This window comes from Orbicella faveolata, unplaced genomic scaffold (genome assembly GCF_042242905.1).
Source record: "Orbicella faveolata isolate gen_17 unplaced genomic scaffold, um_ofav_v1 contig_2, whole genome shotgun sequence".
Lineage (NCBI taxonomy): Eukaryota > Metazoa > Cnidaria > Anthozoa > Scleractinia > Merulinidae > Orbicella > Orbicella faveolata.
The window spans coordinates 7,161,368-7,184,629 of record NW_028301547.1 but is presented as its reverse complement, the minus strand read 5'-3'; the positions used below and the strand labels follow the sequence as shown (position 1 = coordinate 7,184,629).

The window sequence follows — 23,262 nt, the reverse complement described above, 5'->3', positions numbered from 1 at the left end:
TGCTTGATTGAAGTTCGAGGTGTTTCAGCGTGATAGAACGAAACAGCATGAACACGAGTATTCATGCTTTCTCTGTCCTTCTTGCCGAAACACCGTGAACCTCAACCAAGCAATGATCAACTATGCAATACCCATAATACCAATCGGCATTGTCTCGTACGCTTTTGTGCTTTTGTGGGACATTTGTCTAAACAACTGAAGTGTACCCTCACGTGAACCGACCACCCAAACGGCAAGCCTGTGCGGTCGTTTACGCTAGATAGTCGCTAATGATATCAGATCAGAAGGATCTAAATTTTGGTTTGTACCCAAATTCGCAATTAGCCAATCAGTAGCCGTGGCTACTATCTATCAAGTCACTGACCTGATATGGCTACACTATGATGGACATTTAGCTCAATTTGGGTGCGGTAAATACCTAATCGTACCCTTTTCGTATCCTTTTGGTACGTTTTGGTGGCATGTCAAGCTTGTTTGGTCTCGCCACGGGTATTTTGGCTCGACTACGTCTCGCCAAAATAGGAACCTCGAGCCGAAGCGTACCAAAAGAATACGATTAGATACATATAACCCCAATCGTTTCCAAGGTTCAGTTGATGCCTTCACGAAGCACCCGTAAACCTAAAAACCACGTTAATTATATAAAATACATCTAGTAATCAATTCGAGGATATTTCGTGCATCCAGTGCAATTTCCAAGTCGTGATACCTGCGATGTTTAATGAGCCAATAGTCACGCGTGAACATAGGACAAAAAACAAACTTCAAGGCCCTAAAAGGGCTGTAAGGCGAATCGTTACCCAATTTGCAACCGTAGCAGGGTAGAATGATAATTTCAAACCATCAAATTGTAATAGCCGCGAGCTATAAAGGAGGCGATGTCGCTTCTTACTTGCTTTTAATATCTAAACAACATGGTGGGAACTACATAGAAAAGATCGCAAAGCATGGTGGTTCACATGCTGATTACGTCTTTACTGCTAACTCTAGAAGTAAAAAAATCTTATCTAATTTACGAAGTCAAAAAACGTGCCAAGTTTTCTCCGAGTATATACAACTGACTTGAGATGCTGCTCAAGGTAAACTGGACACTAAATTGGGTCGCATCCACTATTTACAAAGATAGCCTTGAACACTACTCAAATTTAACTAAGATAATAATTGCTCTTGCTACTGAGTTTAACATCGTAAAATATGTCGCATAGTTTAACAAAAGAGTCAGCCCCAACGGGAACGAATTGTTTTAGACCTATTTGAAGCAATGACTTGGAAGAGAGGTTACTTCCAGCAAGCTGTGTTCCCGAGTTATTGAACTTATTTTAAAGTTTACTAAGTAGGCGGTGATTTATTCTACAACTGTGTTCATATTTGTTGCTGTTTTGAACGTTTTCTGTCATAGTATCGAGAAAAGATTCTAGTTTTATCTTTGACGTGTTCAGTTATAATGCAGCCCTTGTTAGGAAGCCGTGTAGTCCAATGCTTGTTTTGAGCCTGCTCCAGCGTCTTCCTTTAAAATCAATGACATGGTAAATTGTGAGGAGAGTCCATGGAACGTAGGGTGAGGTTTGCTGGGGTCATAACGACGGTAAACTCTAGGTGTACTTCTTCTTGAAACAAGAAACGCGAGGTTCGTACCCACTACTCACTCCTTCCATACGCTCTCCGCTGTGACCGGAAACAGTCTGTCCCGCAGGCTCGGACGTAACATGCAAAGGTTGTGCACAGTCGTAATATTCAAGCAGCGACGTCATTCAGCCATCACTACACAAGCATGCATCTGAAAAAAGATACGCACATTGAAGACATTAGCACAAGAGGCAATCATGAAAATAGTACTCACAAAACTATTTGATAAAAAACAACAACAAGGGGTGGGGTGGGGGAGAGGCAGGCCCGTGCAATTTTTATCCAAATTATCAAAATAAAGGGCATTTTTAAAGAACATCACTCAAAAACAGCTTTAGCACACGTGAGTTATCTACCTGAGCACAAGCAACAAAGATCAAAACGTTTACGCTCAATGGTGATGTTCAATCTCGTTAACAGTCCCCAAGTCCTGGGAACGAGGAAAGGTTATGTTTTAGGCATGACGTACCTTGTCTGGTATTGTCCACGTTTCCTGAAGCATTCAAGAAATCAAAACAAAAAGGGCATTATACCCATGGCAGGGTGTGGATAGGGGCATGGACTTTACCATCCGCAATTTCGCTAAAACGTGAGTTTAATATTTTAGCTTTCTGCTAGAAAGCATGTAAGAGACCATGAAAATCCAGCTTGCATGCATTAAGTAGTCAAAAAGAAAGAACCAAGAAATAATTAATCTAAAAAAAAAACCTTGAGTGAACAATAGGCTTGAGCTTGAAACTTGATTGGATAAAATGCCCCTAAATAGTCTACACTAACAGCATACCGTCTCCTATTTCCTGAGCTCCTTTCGACCTGTGGTGTGTTGGCCGGCATCTTGTTAAAAATAATAACAAAGAGCCTTTAACAGCAGAAAGAGGTTGTCACTCCATCCTATGAATAATAGTTTTAAGTCAAGTTGTATAAAGAGAGTTAAGAGCAGTTTTAAATTGAGTGTCCAAATCCAAAGTAATCACTCACACAGATCACAAAGGAGACAGACAATCCAGTGAACCAATCAAAACTCGAAACAAATACATGTAGCCGATGCGAAGAGTGGTAAAAAAAAAATTGTGCAAATGAGTTAAGGTGGCCCGTACCAGTTTTCAGGTTTTTGACGGCTCATAACTTTGTAAGAATAGAACAAAAAGGCAGACCAAGGCCACTGTAATATTTTTGTAGGTTTGGATTACATAATTTATACTTGACCTAAACCAGCTGTTATTTTGTGGTCAGCAGTTACCATGGCAACATTCCAAAAGGATTTTCCAGACCTGATTTTTCGCTTACGTCACTAATAACTAAAAAATTAACCCGGTGACCCCGAGTTTTTTTTGAAATCAATAACTTTTGGCATCTGAAAATGAAAATGCACAACAATTTTAAAATAGTTTTACGCAGCCGATTTCTTGTAAACTTCGAAAAACGACAATTTGCACAAAGTGCAAATTTCCTTCCGTAGAATTTTTTTTTCTGACGTTTCTTCTCGATGATAATATTATATTAAAACAATAAAAAGAAGGGGTCACCGGGCTTCTTTTTATGTAAAAGCCCTCGCGAGTTCCGTTATTCCCACGCGCGTAGACACGCATTCGAAAATCCAGACTTTATAAGATCAACAGTTGCTCATGAGCTGTTTTGACTACCGCTGACTGCTTCGTCTGCCCGTGCGGGCGAGCGGGCTCGGAACAAGAGTTTTGTTTTGTTTGCTGCTAAAACATCATTTACAGTTGTAGTTGTCGTTAAAGACAACCTCCTGGGCATACTCTGTAAGATTTCTATACAAATTCTGGGTAGATTTGCTATGTTTTGCGAGTCCTTTATAAGCTCCCGGTGGCTGTCACGATCGATCGAGTTGCCTTTGAAATTTGGGAAACTTTGAATTCCCGAAACAGTTTTCCTTAAATATACACAATTGACTCAAGTTGTTCTAGCAGGTAAAGCCTCCTTTATGTGCGAATTTCGTCTCCAACACTACAAAAGTGACCTTGCATGAAAAAGCCGCGCTACGCCATATTTGTTTGGTCTTTCGGGTTTTAAATCTCGTGCCTCTATCGTGCGTGTTACTCACGCGTGACGCACGATGGTGATCTACTCCCCGCGCGAGAAAACTGGTACCAGCCACCTTAAACCAACGCAAATGTCAATAACTGTCGTTATAATCCATCAAATATTATCGCTCCCGTGCGATTGGTCTAAATGAGTGACGTGATTATTATCTGCAATTTCGCCAAGACGTGAGTTTAATATTTTAACTTTCTCTTAGAGAGCATGTAACAGACCAAGGAAATCCAGTTCGCATGCATTATGTAGTCAACAAGAAAGAACCGAGAAATATAAAATTTCAAATAAAAATTTAATGAACAACAGGGTTGCGCTTGAAACTTGTGTTGCCGCCGCATGGCTGCATTTAATTCTTTTGTTACTTTTTCCGTTTGTGCGCACATTCTTTCCGTCATCATTGCATTCTTTTCGTTTAAATCTGGCTTTCACGTAATCAATATTGTCAGGTTTTTTTTTTTTTTTGGATAATTTTGTTGTTTCAGTCCCTTTTTGTATGCATGTAGCCGATGCGAAGAGCGGTAGAAGTAAGTATGCAAATGAGACAAACGAAAGGAAATGCCAATAACTGTCGTTATAATCCAGCAAATATTTTCGCTCGCGTGCGATTGGTCTAAACGAGTCACGTGATTACTAATTGCAATTTCGCTAAGACGTAAGTTTAATATTTTAGCTTTCTGCTAGAGAGCATGTAACAGACTATGAAAATCCAGCTTGCACGCATTAAGTAGCCAACAAAAAAGGACCAAGAAATATAAAATTTAATAAATAATTGAGCGAACAATAGGCTTGAGCTTGAAACTTGATTGGATGAAAAGCCCCTAAAAATTCTACACTAACAGCATACCGTCTCTTATTTCCTGAGCTCTTTTTGATCTGTGGCGCGTTGGCCAGCATCCTGTTAAAAATAATAACAAAGAGCCTTCAACACAAGAAAGCATTTGTCATTGTATCCTATGAATAATAGTTTTAAGTCAAGTTGTATAAAGAGAGTTTAGAGCGGCTTATCAATTGAGTGTCGTAAAACCAAAACGAAAGTGATCACTCACACAGATCACAAAGAACACAGACAATCCAGTGAACCAATCAAAACTCCAATCAGATACGAAGATAGATGTAGCCGATACGAAGCGCGGTAAGAAAAATGTGCAAATGAGTTAAACCAAAGAAAATCCCAAAAACTTGCGGTATTCAAGTGAAAACCGCTCTAGTAACCCATAACTGAAGTAACACTGAAATCCCAAAAACAAACTGACAAACAAACAGGCCTGTTTCCAAGTGATTTTGTGCTTCTTCAAAATCTCTCTCCTTCGCGACATTTAACCTATTCTGTTGCAATTACTGATGACGGGCTGAGAGTGAAAATTTCAACAACAAAACACAATTGCCAAGCAACAATGGTTTACGTAACACCAAATCAGTGATACTCGAAATCGCACTAAGATTCCACGTTGATCGACTGGAGTGATAAAATAACACACCTTTCTTAAAAATGTTTAATTTAAAATCCAGTGAAAAATGTATCATAAGATATAAAATACACGCAACTTGTGGTCTGCACATGAGCTCGAAGTAAAACAACAGATACTGGGTAATGCAATGTATGAGTTATTGAATTCCAATATGCTCGTTCACAGCTTACCTTTTGTTCTTCCTGCTGTCTTTATCTCGGGGCAAATGCACCTGGATAAGTTTAAGTCCGCGGTAAGAGTCAATTCGGTGAATGGCGACCAGGCGTTTACGAGGACAGACTGCGAAATGAAACATTTCTCCTTCCAGGTCGATTACACTCAACAGGTCACCAGACTCAACGTTAAGTAGTTGAAGAGTAGAACCTGAGACAGCCTTGGAGAGGATAACACATTCTTCGTCACTGACAAATTGGAAATCACAAATATCAACGCCTTGGCATAAAATACGTAATACCCCTCCTGAAAATGCATCAAGGACGTACATTCCTCGGTCACCCTCTTCTGTTTCGGCAAAAATGACAACAAACTGTTCAGAAAGTGAAAACGCTCCGATGGAATCTGCCTGGAGAAAATCTCCGCTTAGGGGACGGAGAAAACTTCTCCCGGGGGTACGGAAATGGGTTTTCCAGAGAGTAATTTGTCCATCTAACAACTGAAATGAATCGGAGCTGCAGGTTAACAGCTGACATTTGCTGTTACATGTGAGAAAATATCCACGATCAACTGGAATCGACACGATCTCTGAGGTTGTGGTATTCAGGATGATCACTATGTTTCCACTACTTAACGCCATCCGCTCTTCTGATATGGGGACTACATGTATCTGTGTGAATATCCTGGGTTGAACCAAGTCAGGCCAGCGTCGGATGCAGTTTGACAATTCAAAATTCCACATCTCAAGACAACCATTTGCTGTTGATAGTATGACACCTTCTTTCATGCGAGCTTCAAGACATGAATACATGAATACACCGACCTGGCCAACGGGTTTCTCCCTTAAAACGTCCCAAGCCGTAGCTGTTCTGTACCTTTCATCATCACTGACAACATAAATCGTCTCTCCAGTCAAGGAAAATGCGACGTTTCTCGTCTTGCTAAAACGTGGTTCTGGTATAATCGACGGTAGGGGCGAAACCCGGAAAGGAGGAAGTACTTCGTAAGAACCATTTCTCCGTGGTCCACTTATATTCAACATCTCTACGAAAGTACGAAAGGGATTACCTCTTAATACTGATAGCGTATCTAACACAAAATGAAACGACCAATCCCAGCAGGTAAGAGGATCTCCTAACAAAAAGCCAGCCACACTGGGTGATTCCAATTGCAAAGCCGACAAGCTACGAAAATCATCTAACTGAGTACAGCTGGGGTGTTCCGCTATATTGACATTCAAACGATACGATCGAAAAAACTGACCAGTTGCGCTACAAAAACAAAAGACAGATCGACAGTCAGGTGAGAACGTAATCATTCCACAAACTTCATAGTTTTCAAAATGGTGTTCTCCTACTGTTCTAAATCCATCCCTGACATCAACAAAACAGGTTAAACCCGTTAAATGGGAAATAGCCAGCAGCCTTCCATCTGGTGACCACGCAAAAGATAAAACATCATCATTTCTGGTAGTCCGAGTAATCTCTGTACCATTTTTCAGACTCCACATAATAATGCATTTTGCGTCGTCTGGGCAATCAGTCAGCATCGTGGTCTTGTCTCCTGAAATTGAACAAACTGTGAAACGGCACAGGCTTTGCGGAAACAATGCTTTCAGATCTCCGTCAAAAGTATAGGCATGGCTAAGGACTCCTGGTAAGACAATGTTCTCTTCAGGGTGGAAAACAACTGAGCGGTAACATGAAAAGACATGTGAAGATGGCGACTCCCTAAATGCTCCAACATTACTCCAGCAATCTTTTGCAACAATCACAGGACGTACCCAAACTTGCTTACCAGTACGAAGCGACCACAGCTGTATCGTTCCGTCTCTGCATTCACACACCATGTAGTCTGACTGTGGTGAAACATCAAAACAAGCCACTTCAGATGAACATTGAAAATGCGCTATGAGAGCTCCCCGCTGCGTCTGCTTGTGAACGAATTCCATGTACGCTTTTTCTGGATATTTGGCGTGCAACAGGTTCGATGCCAAAGGAGATAGTGCTGTTCCTCCCTCATTCAGCACAGTTTGGAAAAATTGGTCAGGATGATTTCTAAATTTGTCGTAGTACTTTCGTAATAGGAACATTAAGGCATTCAATCTACCCTTAGTGTCTTCAGAGAGCACTTGAAATATTTTCTGTTTTTGAATCGATAAAATATCTTCAGATGCTCCTGCACTGGATACACACAGTTTTGCATACACGAGCTCTAAGTCTACCACATACTTCATTACTACCTCACACGCTCTAGCATCTTCTACCAAATGTAGCATGTGCTGTACGCCATGTTGCAGGGCGTACTTTGCAGCGCTACTGAACTGTGTACTACGAACACCTTTCCGCTTAATATCATCAAGTTCGTGAGTGCAGAGTTCGGAAAGGATTCGATGGCCTTCTGTCTCATCCACTGTGAAGTCGTGCTGCCCATAACAAGAGGTATCAGTCAACCAGTCCTTAACGGACTTGTGAAAGAAGTGAATACGGTCATCTCGTACAGGTAAAAGTGTTGAAATACAGACGATCGCCTTCCTCACTTTCCGCCGATCAGCTGAAGAACTTGTACCCGGAAGCATCAATTTACTGACGAAGTCAAGCAACAACGGTTCTCTTGCAGCTGTGAGAGCACTCAGGAAAATTAAAAACTGTTCTTCTTTGATCTTCAGCTCTTTGCAAAGCTCCGTTTCCAGACGTTGAAAATATGTTTGGTAAACAGATGAAATACCCGAGGTTAAAGTGCTGTCCAGCTGTTCAGGAGTGAGAAGTGAGACATTCTCTTTGATGAAATGTACAAGCAAATAAGCATACAAAATGAGTCCTTCGGACTTTTTAACAAGTTCATTTATGATGGTTTCTTGATGGTCCTGTGGAATCACATCGCTTAGTTGCTTTTCAAATAACAGCTTTATGTCCATTAAGTTCTCTGCATCGTTTGGCTCCAGCTGAAGAGGTTTGAAACTTTCAAGACTGTCCGCAATGTTTATCTCTGGTCGGGTCGTAACTAAAAATCGAATCCAACCTGGAAGCTTTATGAAGTGATTGGAAATAACATCCAGCAGCTCATTACGTCCTTCATATTCACTTTCGTCGAGTGCGTCTACTACCAAGAGAATGTTCCTGCCCGGGTCTTCCAACTTGCTTAGAACTTCGTCAAACAGCAAATCAAAGAGGTCCTTGACTTCCATATTGTTGAGCTCTACACCCAGATTTCTGGAGAGCGTTTTCACAAGAGCGTCCTTGTATTCTGGCAAGGAATAAGACAGTTGACAAGCCAAAGACTGAAGCATCACCTTGGGATTTCTGTAACGTGCTTTGTCATGCTGACAAAAGTGACTCCCTGACAGTCTGCCAGCCTCCTGCATTCTTTTACAAATAACAGCCGCGATCACAGATTTGCCCATTCCTGCATTTCCACTGATCACCATTACTCGGTTTGGAGAACTTCTGTCATCTAACCATTTCTCGACGCTTTCAAAGAAAAATACACGTGTTCCCTCTTGGTATTCTTCTGCGTGATCTTCGATAACTTTCTGGGAGTTAACCTCTGCTAGTTGTCTGAGAATTTCATCGTCTTCGTCTTCGTTACTTTTTTCTTTCGTTTTTTCAACCTTCTCGTTGACTTCTTGTAGTGTTTCAAGAGTCTTTTTTTGTGTTTTTACCACTTCTTCAACTGCCTGGTGTGTATCTTTGTGGATCTGTCGTACATCTTCAACTGCCTGGTGTGTATCTAGCAGAGTTCTGTGATCTTCTTCTTGTTTTTGGTGTACCTCTTGCTGTGTTATCCACATTTCCTTAACCACTTGGTGCGTATCTTGGTGGATCTGTCGTACATCTTCAACTGCCTCGTGTGTATCCTGAAGAGTTTTGTGGTCTTCCTCTTGCCTCTGTCGCGCTTCATGTTGGGTCTTCCGTACATCTGCCAGTTGTGACTTTATCTCCTCGTCACTTTTAACCCACTCGATTACAGCGCTGATATAATCTTCCCCACAAGGTGCTGCCTTTAATCTGTCCACCTCTGCTGGATTTAGTCCAAGAGTAACAAGAACAGCACTGATTTCCTGCCATTTGATGTTAAATTCAGCTGTTTTGACGCCGGTCGATGTCACGTGGCCATACAGCTCATTACGATACAGCTTAATGCGAGCAAGGTTAGCCTCACGAGAGCTGTCACTTGAAGGTGGTGGTTTGTGCCACCCTGAGGGGGGAGGGGATAGTCCACAAATGTTGGTCAGAAGAAGAAAGAGAAGCGTGATATCAAAGGTGCTAGAATCTGGTGTGGCTCCACCAGGTGGGAACAGTATATCCCACTGAGGTTTATGTAAAACCTTTTTCTTGAACAGATTGTTTAAGATCAGACGGTTGGCGTTGAGGTCAGCTGTTAGGTTTGCAGGAGGATGAAAACCATCAAACACGTTCCTCAGAACTGTCGTTCCACCATCAATGAGAAGTCTGCTCAGCTTGGCTCCATTTGTCTTCTCTACAGAGCTGGCCAAGGGTGAAGGTGCAGCAGCTGCCATCTTGATTCAAAGTACATTTCAGACAGGTTTACATGAATCTCCATACAGTACCTGTGTGTGATATGACAAGCAGTTCATTTTTGATTTTTTATCAGTGTTTAACTTTGCCATCACAGGGGGCGAAAGTGGGGTTTGATGTAACAAATACTGTGTGCTATGATGTTTGACCAAAACAAATGCCAAAAATCTACTATTATATTAAATAAATATAGCCCTCCTTCTCAAATAAGTGACAGCCAACACCCTCTTTTATAGAGCAAAAAATTTATTAAGTTCATTCTCTTATTGAAGCCCCCGTCAGAACTCTCCTTTACAACCAAATCAATAAATGTCATACTGTATCAACTGTGCATATTTTACCGAGGCTATCCAGGCACGAATTCATACACAGTAAGAATCATTTATCAAGTACGCCACACTAAGCCCTGCCCACCACAGTAATGTACTTGAAATATATAGACCCCATATTCCCTGCGAATGGGGTGGGGTGGGGGCTTTATGATGGATGAACAGCAAATATGAATTCAAACAAGTTCAGTGATAAATTATCCTTCACTATTTCAACAGTCTTTTGAGGGTGTGACATTTGTTCAGGGCTGAAAGAACACATTCCTTTCTTTTTTGTTTCAAGGTCAATTCACGCCATCTTTGATTGTGCTGGGTGGCCCTTTCAACACTAGGCTGGTATCTATAGGGGTCCTGTATATTTATCACGTGTGACTTCTATAAAATAACAAGCCTGCCAACATCAAAATATAACATTCAAATAATATAAAAAACCTAATAAATATATAATGGGGCTAAATGTAATTTAGGCAAAGTTTGAGTCGAGCCAATGATGGTCAGCGGTCTCTCAGGGCGATCATACTCGGTGGGGTCTCATACGGGGTTTTGCAGGGCTTACGTGTTTTGCTTGCTAGTTGTGCAAGATCATGCAGTTTGCCTTTGAGTGCCATTCTTGCCTGTTGAGTGCTTTTGCTCCCTCACCTCCCTCCCTTTCGCTGGTGACAGTAAGTATATGGGGTGGAAAGTATCTCTGCTGACTCTGTCAGTGTGACGGTGCCTGGTGGTTGCCGCTCTCTGGGTTGTCATTGATACCTGTATGCTCTACTCGAGGCTCATATCTCGGCTCCACCATCCCTAAGGCACCTTTCCCAAGCTCATCAATTAGCGATGAGTTTAAAAATAATTTAGCTTGGACACCAGATGGGCCAGACCCATGAAAACATGGACGAGGATAGTAGAGAGGGAGAAGGAAAGTGCTGGGGTGTGGTGTGCAGCACAACAGCTGAGAAAGCTGGTTGGCTGTAGGGTGTGCAGGCCTTATTTGCCACGATGGCATGAAGGGATACCTTGATACTCTAAAAGAAATTTACTCTTAATCAGATTTACTATAAAATAATAAAAAAGTTAAGTTTTTTGTCAACTGTACCTTACCATCCTCCCCAAGAAATCTCATTGTGAGTACTTTAGTGTCCCTTTCTGCATCTGCCAAAGAAAAAAATATTACAAGTTAATCAATGACTTATCAATACCTTATTTATTTTCATAATACAAGTCTATGCAATTCAAGTAAATATCCAAATAATCCAGCAACAGCTTATTATAACATCCCCACCCCGACCCCCACCCCACCTCTTAATTAACGCTTGCAAAACTTTAGCCTCAGATGCCATACAATGTAATGAGTTTCTGTCTGTTGGTGGGAGTAGAAGGCCAGAGGGGAAGGGGGGGGGGGGGGGGGAGGGGAAGGCATAAATTCTCTTACTTTCTGACAGTCACTGGCATGGTGTAGATTGCCAAAATCAGACTGTTGACCATTTAAAAGTATATTTGTATGCCCTATGGGTAATCAAATGGTGGCGAGTGAAATTAGTTAATATGTAATGATTTCAAACATATTTTGTCAAAATTCTAATAGTCAAATTTCAACAACACTTAAGTCAAATTATTTCTAAGTTTCACAAGTATACTATTTGATTACCTTTTAATAACTTATGGGTGACAAAATTACACTATTAAGTGTCTCACAACATTTTGTGGGTTTTTCACTTGTCCATTGTATTAAGAAATTTTGTGCCAAACATTCAGATTGCCATGGCAATTTTGTAATTTCACATGTGCATTGTAAATTAACACTGACATTTTGTGCCAAAATTAAGGAGTATTTTGTCACCCATGATATTGCAATGAGTAATTCAAATGGCTGTTTTGGCCAAAGCCTAAACTGGAGTTAATGTTTAGCTCAATAGATCCTTGCGCTCCATGCCTAGGTGTTTTTCCGGCAATCGATTTCCCACCCCACTGTTTTCAGCCAATCAAAAGATTGATCCACACGTGCTTTCAGATCACCAGCCAATCAGCTCCAAGTAGTTTCACTTTGTTCATGCTCGAGTACACCAATCGCAGTCGATCTCCACTCACAATTCAGCTTCTTGCTTGACTCAAACGTTTATTTCCCCTCCCACCCTCCGCTTTCATCTCGCATTTCCAGGGGTTACCATTCTTAGGTGTAGCTCTTTACATAGGCGCCTACGTTTTATCTGCTTCGATTTTGTTACCTTATATAGACATTATGTATTTTCTATATATACTTAGCTTGGGTGAGAAACGGTGGTCACATCCACTTCCCTTGCTATCATCCCTCCAGGAGCTTGGCATAGGTACACCCCACCCTGCCTCTGTGCGCCATGACTCCCATCTCACAGTCTTATATGCCACTCGCTGACACTAGCCCCGAGTACTGGCCTGGCACGTGGCAGGCAGCTCTCGGGTCCAGGACAACTCTTATCCCCACACCTTTCTCCCACTTAAATGGTGTCTTTCCTATTGCGTGCAGCATTAACATAAGGTTTGCCACAAACAAGTAACGGTTTATGAATAGGCAACTGCTCCAATGTCGCATAATTGGACAGACCCTGCCAAATGTAATGTTGCTTGTCATACCTAAATGACATTGCCAAATCAAACTGATTTAATGCCACTCCCACCCTGCTGTACATGTAATTCATTAATTCATCAGTTGGGTTCTGCCCATGATTTGAGTGACATTTGGACTGTTAATGACAACTTTACATTGTTCAAACAAATTACATAATAAAACTGATTAAATTATTTAATTTGGTCCAATCACAAATAAACTGACAGATTCATATATCATTATCATTATCGATTCTTACCAGAAACTAGAGGTAACATGTTAATATTCACATCCTGACTTGGACATCCACACCTTGAGACCTGTATAAGAATTAAATATAAATTATAAAATTAGATGCAAAAATGGTTTAAATTACATACAGAAGTAATTATAGAAGTCGAACGGTAGCAATTAAATGCAGACATGAAAATTTATTCAGGTCTTTTTTCCCAGTAGTGTTATGGCTACATTCGCATCTATCATCATGTCTAGGTTTAAATTACATTTAGCTGACAGATTTCATACATCCTCATTGGCTAATTGTTATCATTAATAAAGGTACAGATATTCACAGATGATGTCCTTAAAGCGCAAATCTTGAAAACTTTGCCAAACTTTTCACATGTTTTAAGTGCTCTTAGTTGCCAATACACCATAGTAACAAATATTACATCTACACAGGACTAAACTAACTCATAGTCCAAGAAAAAAATCCTTACAATTATTTATCACTGACAATGAGTTTTAATTCAAATTGGATTTAATTGTTAATAGACTGCTGCCAGTCTGGTTTTTTTGCTTAAAATGAAATAGAGACACTGCAAACAAGAATTCATACACCCTTATTGGCTAATTTTTATCAGTCATAAAGGCACAGAAACATAGATGACACCATAAGTGAAATCTCGCACATTTTGCCAAGCTTTTCACGGTTAAATGCTGCCACTTGCCCATAGCAACAAATTTCATCTAACACTGACAACACTTAGTCCAAGAAAAAATCTTTAGAATCACTTGTCTTTATAAAAGACTTTTAATTCATATTGGATTTAATTGTTGAAAGAAATGCTGCCAGTCTGATTTTTGCCCAAAATTTGACAGAGATGAGGTGAGAGGGGATTGGGATGAGACACAATCCTTTTCCATACCACCATTTTGCTTCTGCATTTGCAGCGGAACACTGTTACAGTGTTTGGTGACTAGGAAAAAGACTGGCTGGCAGCAGTCTATTAACTGTAAGGTGAAAAATGTGTACAACGTATTAGCCAAATTGATGAAGTTGACATGTATCTGTTATGCAGACTACAAGCAATGTACAGCAGCCTTGCATACAGCAGGTGCGCCTGTAATTTTAATTGACCAATCAGGATTCAGCAGGTGGAAAACCTGTACTGTCCTGACATCAAATGCATGTCAACAGGCCACAAAAGGCATTGAATTTGGTCATCTTTTCTGATTGGTGGCAGCACTGAAGATTCACAAAATGGGACTAATATAACTCCAAATAATCAGATTGTAAAAAGTGAAAAAGATGAAACATGTTGTGTCTCCAAGCCTTTAATTTGGTGCCAAAAATGGGTCGCCCACGTTTGGCAACTCGTTCTTTGATCGCTGTCGCCAGGTAGGATAAAATCTGTGTCATTTTTTAGAACAAAATATGCTATCCCTCGCCAAGTTAAACCCAGAATTCTTGAGTTAGGCAAATGTTACATGTGGCCAAGGCAACTTAGCAATATGGCTGCCACAGACCTCACTTTTAAAAATTTCCTGAGTGACTTTTTCCTGACTTTTCCCTGATAAAAATCAAATTTCCCTTACCAAATAAACACAAAATGTCAGATCTTAAGTAGATAATTTGGTTTGATCAACTGGGTTGATAATGTGAATTGGCCACCGTAAAGAGATTCGAAAGCTGATGTTTCGAGTGTTAGCCCTTTGTCGGAGCGTCAGCTTTTGAATCTCTTTACAGTCTGTGGCAAATTCACATTATCAACCCAGTTGATGACACCAAACTATCTTGTTATACTCCCCACCGATGCTGCACCACAGTTTCTTTAGAAACTTACCCCCTCTATTCAGATCTTAATTAGTTCAACTTACAGCCATCTTTTCTGCCCACTCAAGAAGACTCATAAGTTTTTAACAAATTTTCCCTCTTCATTAAGGGAAAAAAATCCAAGAAAAAAAATCTGCTACACTAGTGTCTCCCCGTTGGCAAGCGCATTGATTACAAGATATTACTTCTGACATATAAAGCGTTCAACGGCCAGGCCCCTTGCTACATTACTGAACTGCTAGAGCCCTTTGTACCAACCAGAAATTTGCGATCTTCCTCTAAAAACTTATTGAATGTACCACCTGTCAAGCTAGTAAGGTATGGCCATACATGTAGGTGTTTCTCTTTTGTAACACCCAGTCTATGGAACTCTCAGATTCCCAATGATATCAGGCAGAGTAGCTTGCTACTGGAATTCAAGACCCATATGAAAACTTCCTAACCTACAGCAACCATGTTAGCAATGTCTGTACACTATATACATGAAAGAAAGTATCGATGAAAAGTGTTAACAGAGTCATGTTTAAAAGCAAACATGGACTGTTCTTGGCATTTGAGTGGTTCACAATTTTCAAAGCTGTGTTTCGATCAATGATTGACGTGCGTTGTTAACTTTGAAGTTTAACGCATTCTGTGACACAGCTTATCTTACAGCATTTGCTATTAAAAACTTCTATAAAGCCATTTTGTTTTTAAAACGCTTCTCTCCTTTTGTAGGGTTCTCCGAAAGCTTTTTAATGATCAATCAACAGACTTTGTTTAACTTGGTTGCTAGGCGAGTTCAACATCAACAGAACTATTTTGATGAAAAGATCGTAAATCTTTCCATCAATCACTCAACAGACCTTAACTTTCTTGGTAAGCGCATTTAACAAGTGAATTAAGATCAATATAACTTTCAGTATTCAAAGTGTCATTTTCTGCATTCCATTTCATGTTCCAATTTACTCTTTGGACACATCTTCCATGTGCGTTTATTATTTTAGCAAAAGACGTGTACATCAAATCATGTTTTCAAGTTTTATACCTACACAAGTTATTCCATGATTACAGTAAACCCGCAGGGACAAACATGAAGAAAGTTCGCTACGAGTGTGTAACACCTGACACTATTTGTATTGTTGTACCCAGGCTCAGCACGCTGCTGAGCGTAACTGTCGACAGAAATAGCCATCATTGGAAAGAGTTTCAAAATTCACGGCTCTTGTATGGTCTTCATACAGTTGTGTAAATCCGCAAGAGCAGAACATTTTTCAAATGGTAAGCATGGCTACAGGCTCTTGTTCGCAATATATATAATGCACAATTCTCCAAAACCTGCGAAATACAAGTGACTGTTGGAAATACGTCTGTGTTCGCAGGCCACAAAATCCCGCACAATACTTGAAAGTTTGCTTGAACATTTAAATAAAACAGCTTTTCTATTGTTAGTAGAGATTCTTATGAACTTTTCAGGCTATTTGCCTTTCAAAACAAACAAGAAATCTCTTGACGTAGACTTCCCGTGATCAAAGTGCTCCAGCGAACATAGATTTACATTTACACTTAATTTGCATAAAATTACATTAGTTGCGTTTTCATGGATAACTTTGGAGAATTTGCAAAATGTGATGCAGTTTATGAAGGAATATTCAAGCTACATACTTTTATTGAATCAAGGTAGGAATATTTTTAAAAGGTACTTATTTATAATGGAAGATACAGCATTCTATTATGGTTTCATACGCGTTGACTTAAGTAGTGTTACGCAACATGATTTTGTTTCACCGAGTTAATCAGACACAGTTTGCCAAAATAATTGGCGATTGCTAGGTGTCTTTGAACTTCTAGGGAAATACACTGGGCTAAACTATTGTCAATGCAGAATTTCCTTGCTGTAGCACTTGGCAAGAACACTTGAAATTGAACTTTTGTTCATCAAAAGATTGCACAATCCGCACAATCCCACGCAGTCAATGGAAGTGTTTTCCCACACAATTTGCCTCCAAAATTCTGCACAATTTTTTTCCTGCGCCCTATTAGAAGGGCAGCTCAGAGGTAAGATATTTAATTTAAGTACCGAAAGTCTTATCGTTATAAATTTGGAGACATATTTTGCGCTGCGTAAGAAACAAGTCACATGTTTTCAAAAACCTAAAAGTCCAAAAATGTTTTCCGGCTATTTAACTTTTTTGATTCAGTTCTACAGAATAATTGTAAGCTTAATTTTTGTTAAAGCTTTAGAAAGTACACAAGAGCATATTCTGGACATGATTGTGCATAGAATTATACTGCAAAAAAGTAAATTTAAGGTAAGTAATTTTTTTGGAAATCCAGTCGGGAGGGGGGGGGGCCTTTTGCCTTGGAAATTCTTGCAGGAGGGGGTCTAGTGCTCCAGGAAATCCAGGTGGGAGGGGAGGAGGGTTGAAAAATGTGCCCATCTGTCAGGAGATGTGGATTTTTTTTGGAATAACCCAATCTTGTTATATAGAGTGTGTGCACATGATGTCATCAAATTCTCAAATCCAAAACTAAAGAGCCCTTAAAGGTTTTGTCTTCATCAGGCATAAGAGGTACTAAATTTATATCTGTTTACAACTTTCCAGCTCAATAGCATCCTTCATTTGGAAACCAACACATTTTGAATTTCGGAGTTATGGTGGTGCATGACATGAAGCTAAGATCGCATTTGTCGAAAAATATACACTTATCTCCTGATTTTTAGCCATTTTAGGAGTTAGAGTATTAGGAAAAGTGCTTTTGCAAATGTTTTTTAGTTCGGTTCACATAATCAGTTGTCTACATGTAGATTGCCAAAGTAAGTTCCAGATTTTACACTATTTTCTAGCTGCCATATTGGAGGACTAAGGAGGTCCTCCAAGATGTCAGCTCCATACAAGGATCTATAATTTTGCACAGAACATTTTGACAAATATCTCAACTTTGAGACAATGCACACACCTTAAACTTGGAGAACTGTCTTCTTTATTTATCATCTATAATATCACAGTTTCATGACTTTATCCACCGAATGGTTTTTGATTTTATTATTTATTGCGTGACAATACACACACTCCATATAAGGCTTCTGTATGCTCGTCTGGAAGAAAAGTGTAGAGACTTAATTTAAAGTCAGCTTCAGCAATATTGCACAATCATTAAGAATTCCACAAAAGTTAAAAAACGCAGTTTACCATTCACAAATATCTGCATTAGATCCAGAGATATTAAATAAGTTTGAAAAATGTGTAAAATATGCCAACGAGAGGGCTGATAACATCATACACTCAACCCAATATTATATCAAGTATTTTATAAATAAGGCTCAATTTGCAGCAGAGACCATTGATAGGCTAACAATACATTGATCTATGGGTATAAAAAATCTATTCCCATGGCAATACACTCTTTTCAGTCCCTTTCAACCTGATTCCAATAATATTAGTGATTTTCAGCTACAAAAATATTAAACAAGGCCATGAATTGAACTCAACATAACATAAAATATATGTTTGCAGAAATTATTGATTATGCAGATGAGGATCCAATGGCAAATATCAAAATGGAAAGGTGGTCAGAAAAGCCTTTATTTGGGTGGTCTGGAACCCAGTATGCTGCCGTGGTAACAAAATTGTTCAGCTCATATTGTGGATCACATCTACCCAAATCTCATTACAAAGAATCAAACATTTCTGATATAAATTGGCTGATATATCTTTCAAAACTTACACTTAGTTGAGCTGTTTATTTTATCATCACTTCGCTAATTTGCACATTTTTAAATTTGAATACGCGGTATCTCTAGAAATCAAACGAACGATAGAAACGATATAGCCTGTGAACGCAGGCGTACTTCCAGCTGTTGCTTGTCTCCGCCAAAAATAACGTCTGCAAACCTGAGCCAGGAAACGATTTCTGTGACGTAATGACTTTAGTTTCTCTTTGGCCAATCAGATTCCAAGATAGTCAGAAAAAAACTCGAGTGCTCCTTGCAATGAATACCTCGCGCAGTAGTTCTGGGGCTACTTGAGCTAAACTATGATTGGCTTAAAATTCCTACGTCACAGAAATTTCATTTCCTGGCTCGGGTTTGCAGACGTTATTTTTGGCGGAGACAAGCAACAGCCGGAAATATGTCTGCGTTCGCAGGCTAGAGACGATACGAATGTACCATAAAAACGAAACGTACGATAGAAACATTGCAAACAATAGAAACGATCCAGTGTGTACTTGTCCACGTTAAATAAAGTATGTCTATGTCTATGTATGTCTAACAATGGAAACGGAACAAACCAAACAAACAATGCAAATGTTTTCACAGGCTGGAGAAAACATTCAGTCCATAGCAAAAAATATTTGAGTAAAAGTCGGGCATTTGGACACGAACATCTGTTGAAACTGATGACCAGAAAATCAATTCAATTTAATGCATTTGATGAATCGATGTGAATCGATTTCCTGTTACTTAATTGGCATAGATTGGCATTGGTCTATTAATGACCAATCGGTAAACACGCAAACATGGCCGCTAAAGTCATCAAAGAAATCATTCCCTCGATCAATGCGGTCTATCCTCGTGAATTGTCATTGCGACGCATTTTGGCCTTAAGGTGATCTAACAACTTTGCGGGACAGTTTTGGTATCATGTTAAAGGCCCTGACCTAAATGTGTCTGAATTTGTGTCGTTGTAATTCAACCGAGGACTATTTTGTGTCTTCATAGTACGCTATTTTGTTGAAGTCGTGTTTCCCATCGGGGCCCCCATCGGGGCTCCCATCGGCTGTGTACGGCAAGAAATCATCTGTACAGCCAGTCTAGGCTGGGTTAGCGAAGGGTCTGGGAGGGGGGGGGGGGGCGGAGATGGACGAAATAGGATTGCCATTTCTGTAATTTTTTAACAACGTTGAAGCTTCATAGTTGAGCAATTGTATCAGTATTGCAATGCTTGTTGATTAAAGGGTAAGAAATCAAGACAGTATTTCATTTAGTCAACTGGTACTATACATGTATATAGACTATGTTGAGATGACATTTATCATTACTAAGAGGACTGATGTATAAGAATCTCATGTCTTAGGTCAGGGCGCTGCTTTAGGAAAATCGATCGATAGGTTTCACTCAGACACCCTGGGTTTCACTGGACCCTAATCCATACTTTTCCTAACATACTTACCTGAAATAAAAATTAATCGATGAAACATCACATCTTCACTCGAAATCCCACGGTCTGGGACCTGTGAAGATGACAAGAACGCTAATAAATGATAAAAGTTTCTTACAAAGCATATGAATTGCAAGCAAAGCAATTTCGAAAGCGGAAGTGGTCTTAGCGTTCTACATAGATCAACGAGTCGTTCTAAACTAAAGAAATACAACCGCACTGCCAGAAAATTTTCAAATGAATGTTTATAAACTAACCACGCAGCAAAATAACTTGATTGTTCCTGAATTTCACTCCTTAAGAAAGGAAAAGTGATGTCTACAAGAACGTACCGTCACAACTCAAGCTTTCACCTGAGAATTGATCAAGCTCAAGAATGTCCCAGAAGGCTTAGCGCACTCCAGCCGTACAATCTGGAATGGACTTCTGAACTGTGGATTAATAATCATCCTAACCAAGCTATTTTACATAAAAAGTGTATAAGAGAGGATGAAGTTTAAAAGAGTTAGTCCAGCAAGGGCCTTTTCTTTCCAATTTTGCTATTTAATTCTTCCATGGATGTAACCATGGGTGTTGCGTGATTGTTTACGTGGAGATGAAAATGTGCTCCAGCTGTGTGCATGTAACACCATGACACCTCCAGTCAATGTTACCTAAACGGGCTATCAGCTAACGACTGTCCAAGACCGGAATAGGATAGCTTAAGACATGTGAACTGTGAATTATTCGTCATCCTTACTAACCTATTCAGACACAAGAGAGAATTAAGAGTAAGAAAGTTGTTCCAATAAGGTCCTTACTCCTAAGGTAATCCCTCGCAAGTTATTTTAGACGTGATATCTAGTTCTTCCACGGATGTAACCATAGGCGTTGCGTGGATGGTTTTGTAGTCTGTTCCAGGCTCTCCGTCAGTGGGGACGATTGAAAAACCGAGCGGGAGACAAAACCCCGCTCGTTTCTCGCCCGCTTTTTCAATCGTTCCCACTGACCGAGAGACTGGAACACACTGTTTTAGAAGAGGATGAAAATGCGCATCCGTGTCAAGCCACTTGGGATGTGCACATGCGCAAAGCAGTAAAGCAAAACTAAAGAAAATGTGAACTGCTTTCGTCATTCAAAGAAAGTCACGCCACCTTGTCATCCAAAGTCAACCTCAGGTGTTTGGTTCGAGTTTTGACTGGTTCACTCGATTATCTCTGTCTTTTGTGATTAGCCACAAAAATTACTTTATTTTTGGCAATTTGACGATGTTCAATTGAAAACCGATCTATCCATAGAAAAACAAACCCAAGCTTCAAGAAACTTAGGGCTGTGTGGTTACATGTCGGTTAATGTGAAATATAAACTTGTCTTTTTTAGATCTAGGGGGGATTTGCAAATAGTTAACAAGATTGCGTGACAAAGGCTGCGCGTGCAGGCACGCCCAGTAGTATATAGGGAGTCAGACAAATAACGTTTCGCAGAGGAAGAAGTTTTTCCTCGTTTTACAGCCCCCACCTTTAAGTCCGAACCTCACAAGCTTAGTTCGGATTACAACTTATAAGTGCGCATTTTTTTTTTTTCGGCAACCAATTTTTCGACAACCATTTTTGGAGAAAGGACACATCTTTTGGCTGCAAACGGATGCAGGTATTTGCTTTTTGGGGAGAACAAATTTTCGGTTGTCGAAAGTGCACCCAATTAGACAATAGATACAAAAACAGAACAAACATGGTTTTGCAACAAAAACTTGTGGATTTCGACAACACAACAATAGTTCTCCAACCTGCCAATGTTGTTGCTCTATTTTTGCCAAGAGCCAAAGACGCAGCAGAAGCAGTCGAAGACGACGATGTAGTAGCAGCCAAAGGCCCAGCAAATACAGCGACAAAACAAACCTTCGAAAGCGAAGACGCAGCAGCAGACGAAGACGCAGCAAACATAGCGACAAAAAAACAAACCTTCGAAAGCGAACAAGATGCAGCAGCACACGAAGACACAGCAAAACAAACCTTCGAAAGCGAAGACGCAGCAGCAGACGACGACGCAGCAAATACAGCGACAAAACAAACCTTCGAAAGCGCAGATGCAGCAGCAGCAGACGAAGACACAGCAAAACAAACCTTCGGAAGCGCAGACGCAGCAAATACAGCGACAAAACAAGCCTTCGGAAGCGCAGACACAGCAGACACAGCAGACACAGCAGCAGACGAAGACGCAGCAAAACAAACCTTCGGAAGCGCAGACACAGCAAATACAGCGACAAAACAAACCTTCCGAAGCATGGGCCTCCGGTGTGAAAAATCCGTTGCAACGCACCTTCTTCTGGAAAACGCGTACGAAAGCAACCTATTGTCCGACATTTCCAAGGTAGACTATCTGGCCGGGAACCTCGGTCGCACGAATTTGCGCCCGTTGGAGGGTCTCCCGGCGTTCGTAGACGATATATTCGTATTTGGCTACCTTTCTCGAGAGGAGTGTGTCTTCCAGAAAGGAAAACTCTCTTGTACAAGTGGGAAGAAGGGGGCGGCAAAACTAGTGGTGACAAGTATCGGGAATGCTTTGGAAAGAGCCCTGGGGAAACGAGGCTACATGCAGACGGCCCTTGTGCACACGGTCGCGGCTGGAGACGCGAGAAGCAGCACAATTCGCGCAACAATTGCGAGAATCGAGAGAGACACGCTCTACAAGGCAAATAGAAAATGGAAAGAAATCCACCCGCAAAAAGAGATTGCCCGGTATTTCGTGGCGAAATGCGATGTTTCCGAAGTCCCTCTGGAGGAGATGCACAGCGGTCTACATGTTTTCGAAAAATGCCTGGAGGGCTATGGCTACGGAATCTACAGCATCGACTACACACAGGATTTTTCTGGAGTTCTGGACCGCAAAGCGTTTGTGGGCAACCTTTGTTTTCGAAAGGCGAGGGATTTCTGCGCGGCAATCGGCGAAAACGAGCCGACAATTCTAGAAAACACAAACACCGTCGGGGAGCACGTCTGCACCTGGATATCCACCACCGCGGAAGGGCGCACAGCACGCACAAAAATATACAACAAAGTCGTATCGAATTTCGAGGCAGGAGAAATCCGCGAACCTGTTGGCGGCCATCTGGCAGACTACGCCGACTGCCCCAACCCACACCTCCGCCAAACCTTCCTACACCCGGACGTGCAAGCCCGAGGATGCACACGCATCGAAATCTCTCTGTACGCATGCCCACAAAACGAACTTTCGAGCAAGAAAGCCACAGACTACATCGAGAAAGTCTTGGAGCAAGTTTCCACCGAAGACGAGGAGGACGGCCTCTTCGTGGTCCAACCCCCCAGCAAACAGTGGCA

At 40.7% G+C, this 23,262-nt stretch overlaps 1 protein-coding gene across 6 annotated transcripts; it reads right to left on the bottom strand.

Moving 5' to 3' along the window:
* Positions 1-881: 881 nt before the first annotated feature.
* Positions 882-20,324, bottom strand: LOC110042791 (uncharacterized). Of its 6 annotated transcripts, XR_016207117.1 has the most exons (10): positions 20,203-20,324; positions 19,958-20,018; positions 13,008-13,068; positions 11,261-11,316; positions 5,327-9,879; positions 4,532-4,582; positions 2,411-2,460; positions 2,096-2,119; positions 1,636-1,777; positions 882-1,507 (listed from the first exon to the last, which is right to left on the bottom strand). XR_016207117.1 is itself a non-coding variant. In XM_089289249.1 (9 exons), the coding sequence occupies exons 5-9, from the start codon at positions 9,826-9,828 to the stop codon at positions 1,752-1,754; spliced, it is 4,653 nt and encodes a 1,550-aa protein (XP_089145375.1). In that variant the 5' UTR covers positions 9,829-9,879; positions 11,261-11,316; positions 13,008-13,068; positions 19,958-20,018; positions 20,203-20,324; the 3' UTR covers positions 882-1,751. The 6 variants fall into 6 exon arrangements, 5 of the variants coding, with proteins under 5 accessions (XP_089145375.1, XP_089145376.1, XP_089145377.1 ...); XM_089289249.1 differs by having other exon boundaries at positions 882-1,777; XM_089289250.1 differs by lacking the exon at positions 2,096-2,119 and having other exon boundaries at positions 882-1,777.
* Between the last annotated feature and the right edge of the window lie 2,938 nt (positions 20,325-23,262).

Bases quoted from the DNA above. Each gene is read 5' to 3' on its own strand.
- LOC110042791 (XM_089289249.1), bottom strand. From the start codon at position 9,828: ATGGCAGCTGCTGCACCTTCACCCTTGGCCAGCTCTGTAGAGAAGACA. The intron at 2,120-2,410 runs GTATGCTGTTAG...TGAATGCTTCAG, and splicing joins AGCTCAGGAAATAGGAGACG to GAAACGTGGACAATACCAGA. The intron at 1,778-2,095 runs GTACGTCATGCC...ATCTTTTTTCAG, and splicing joins CGTGGACAATACCAGACAAG to ATGCATGCTTGTGTAGTGAT.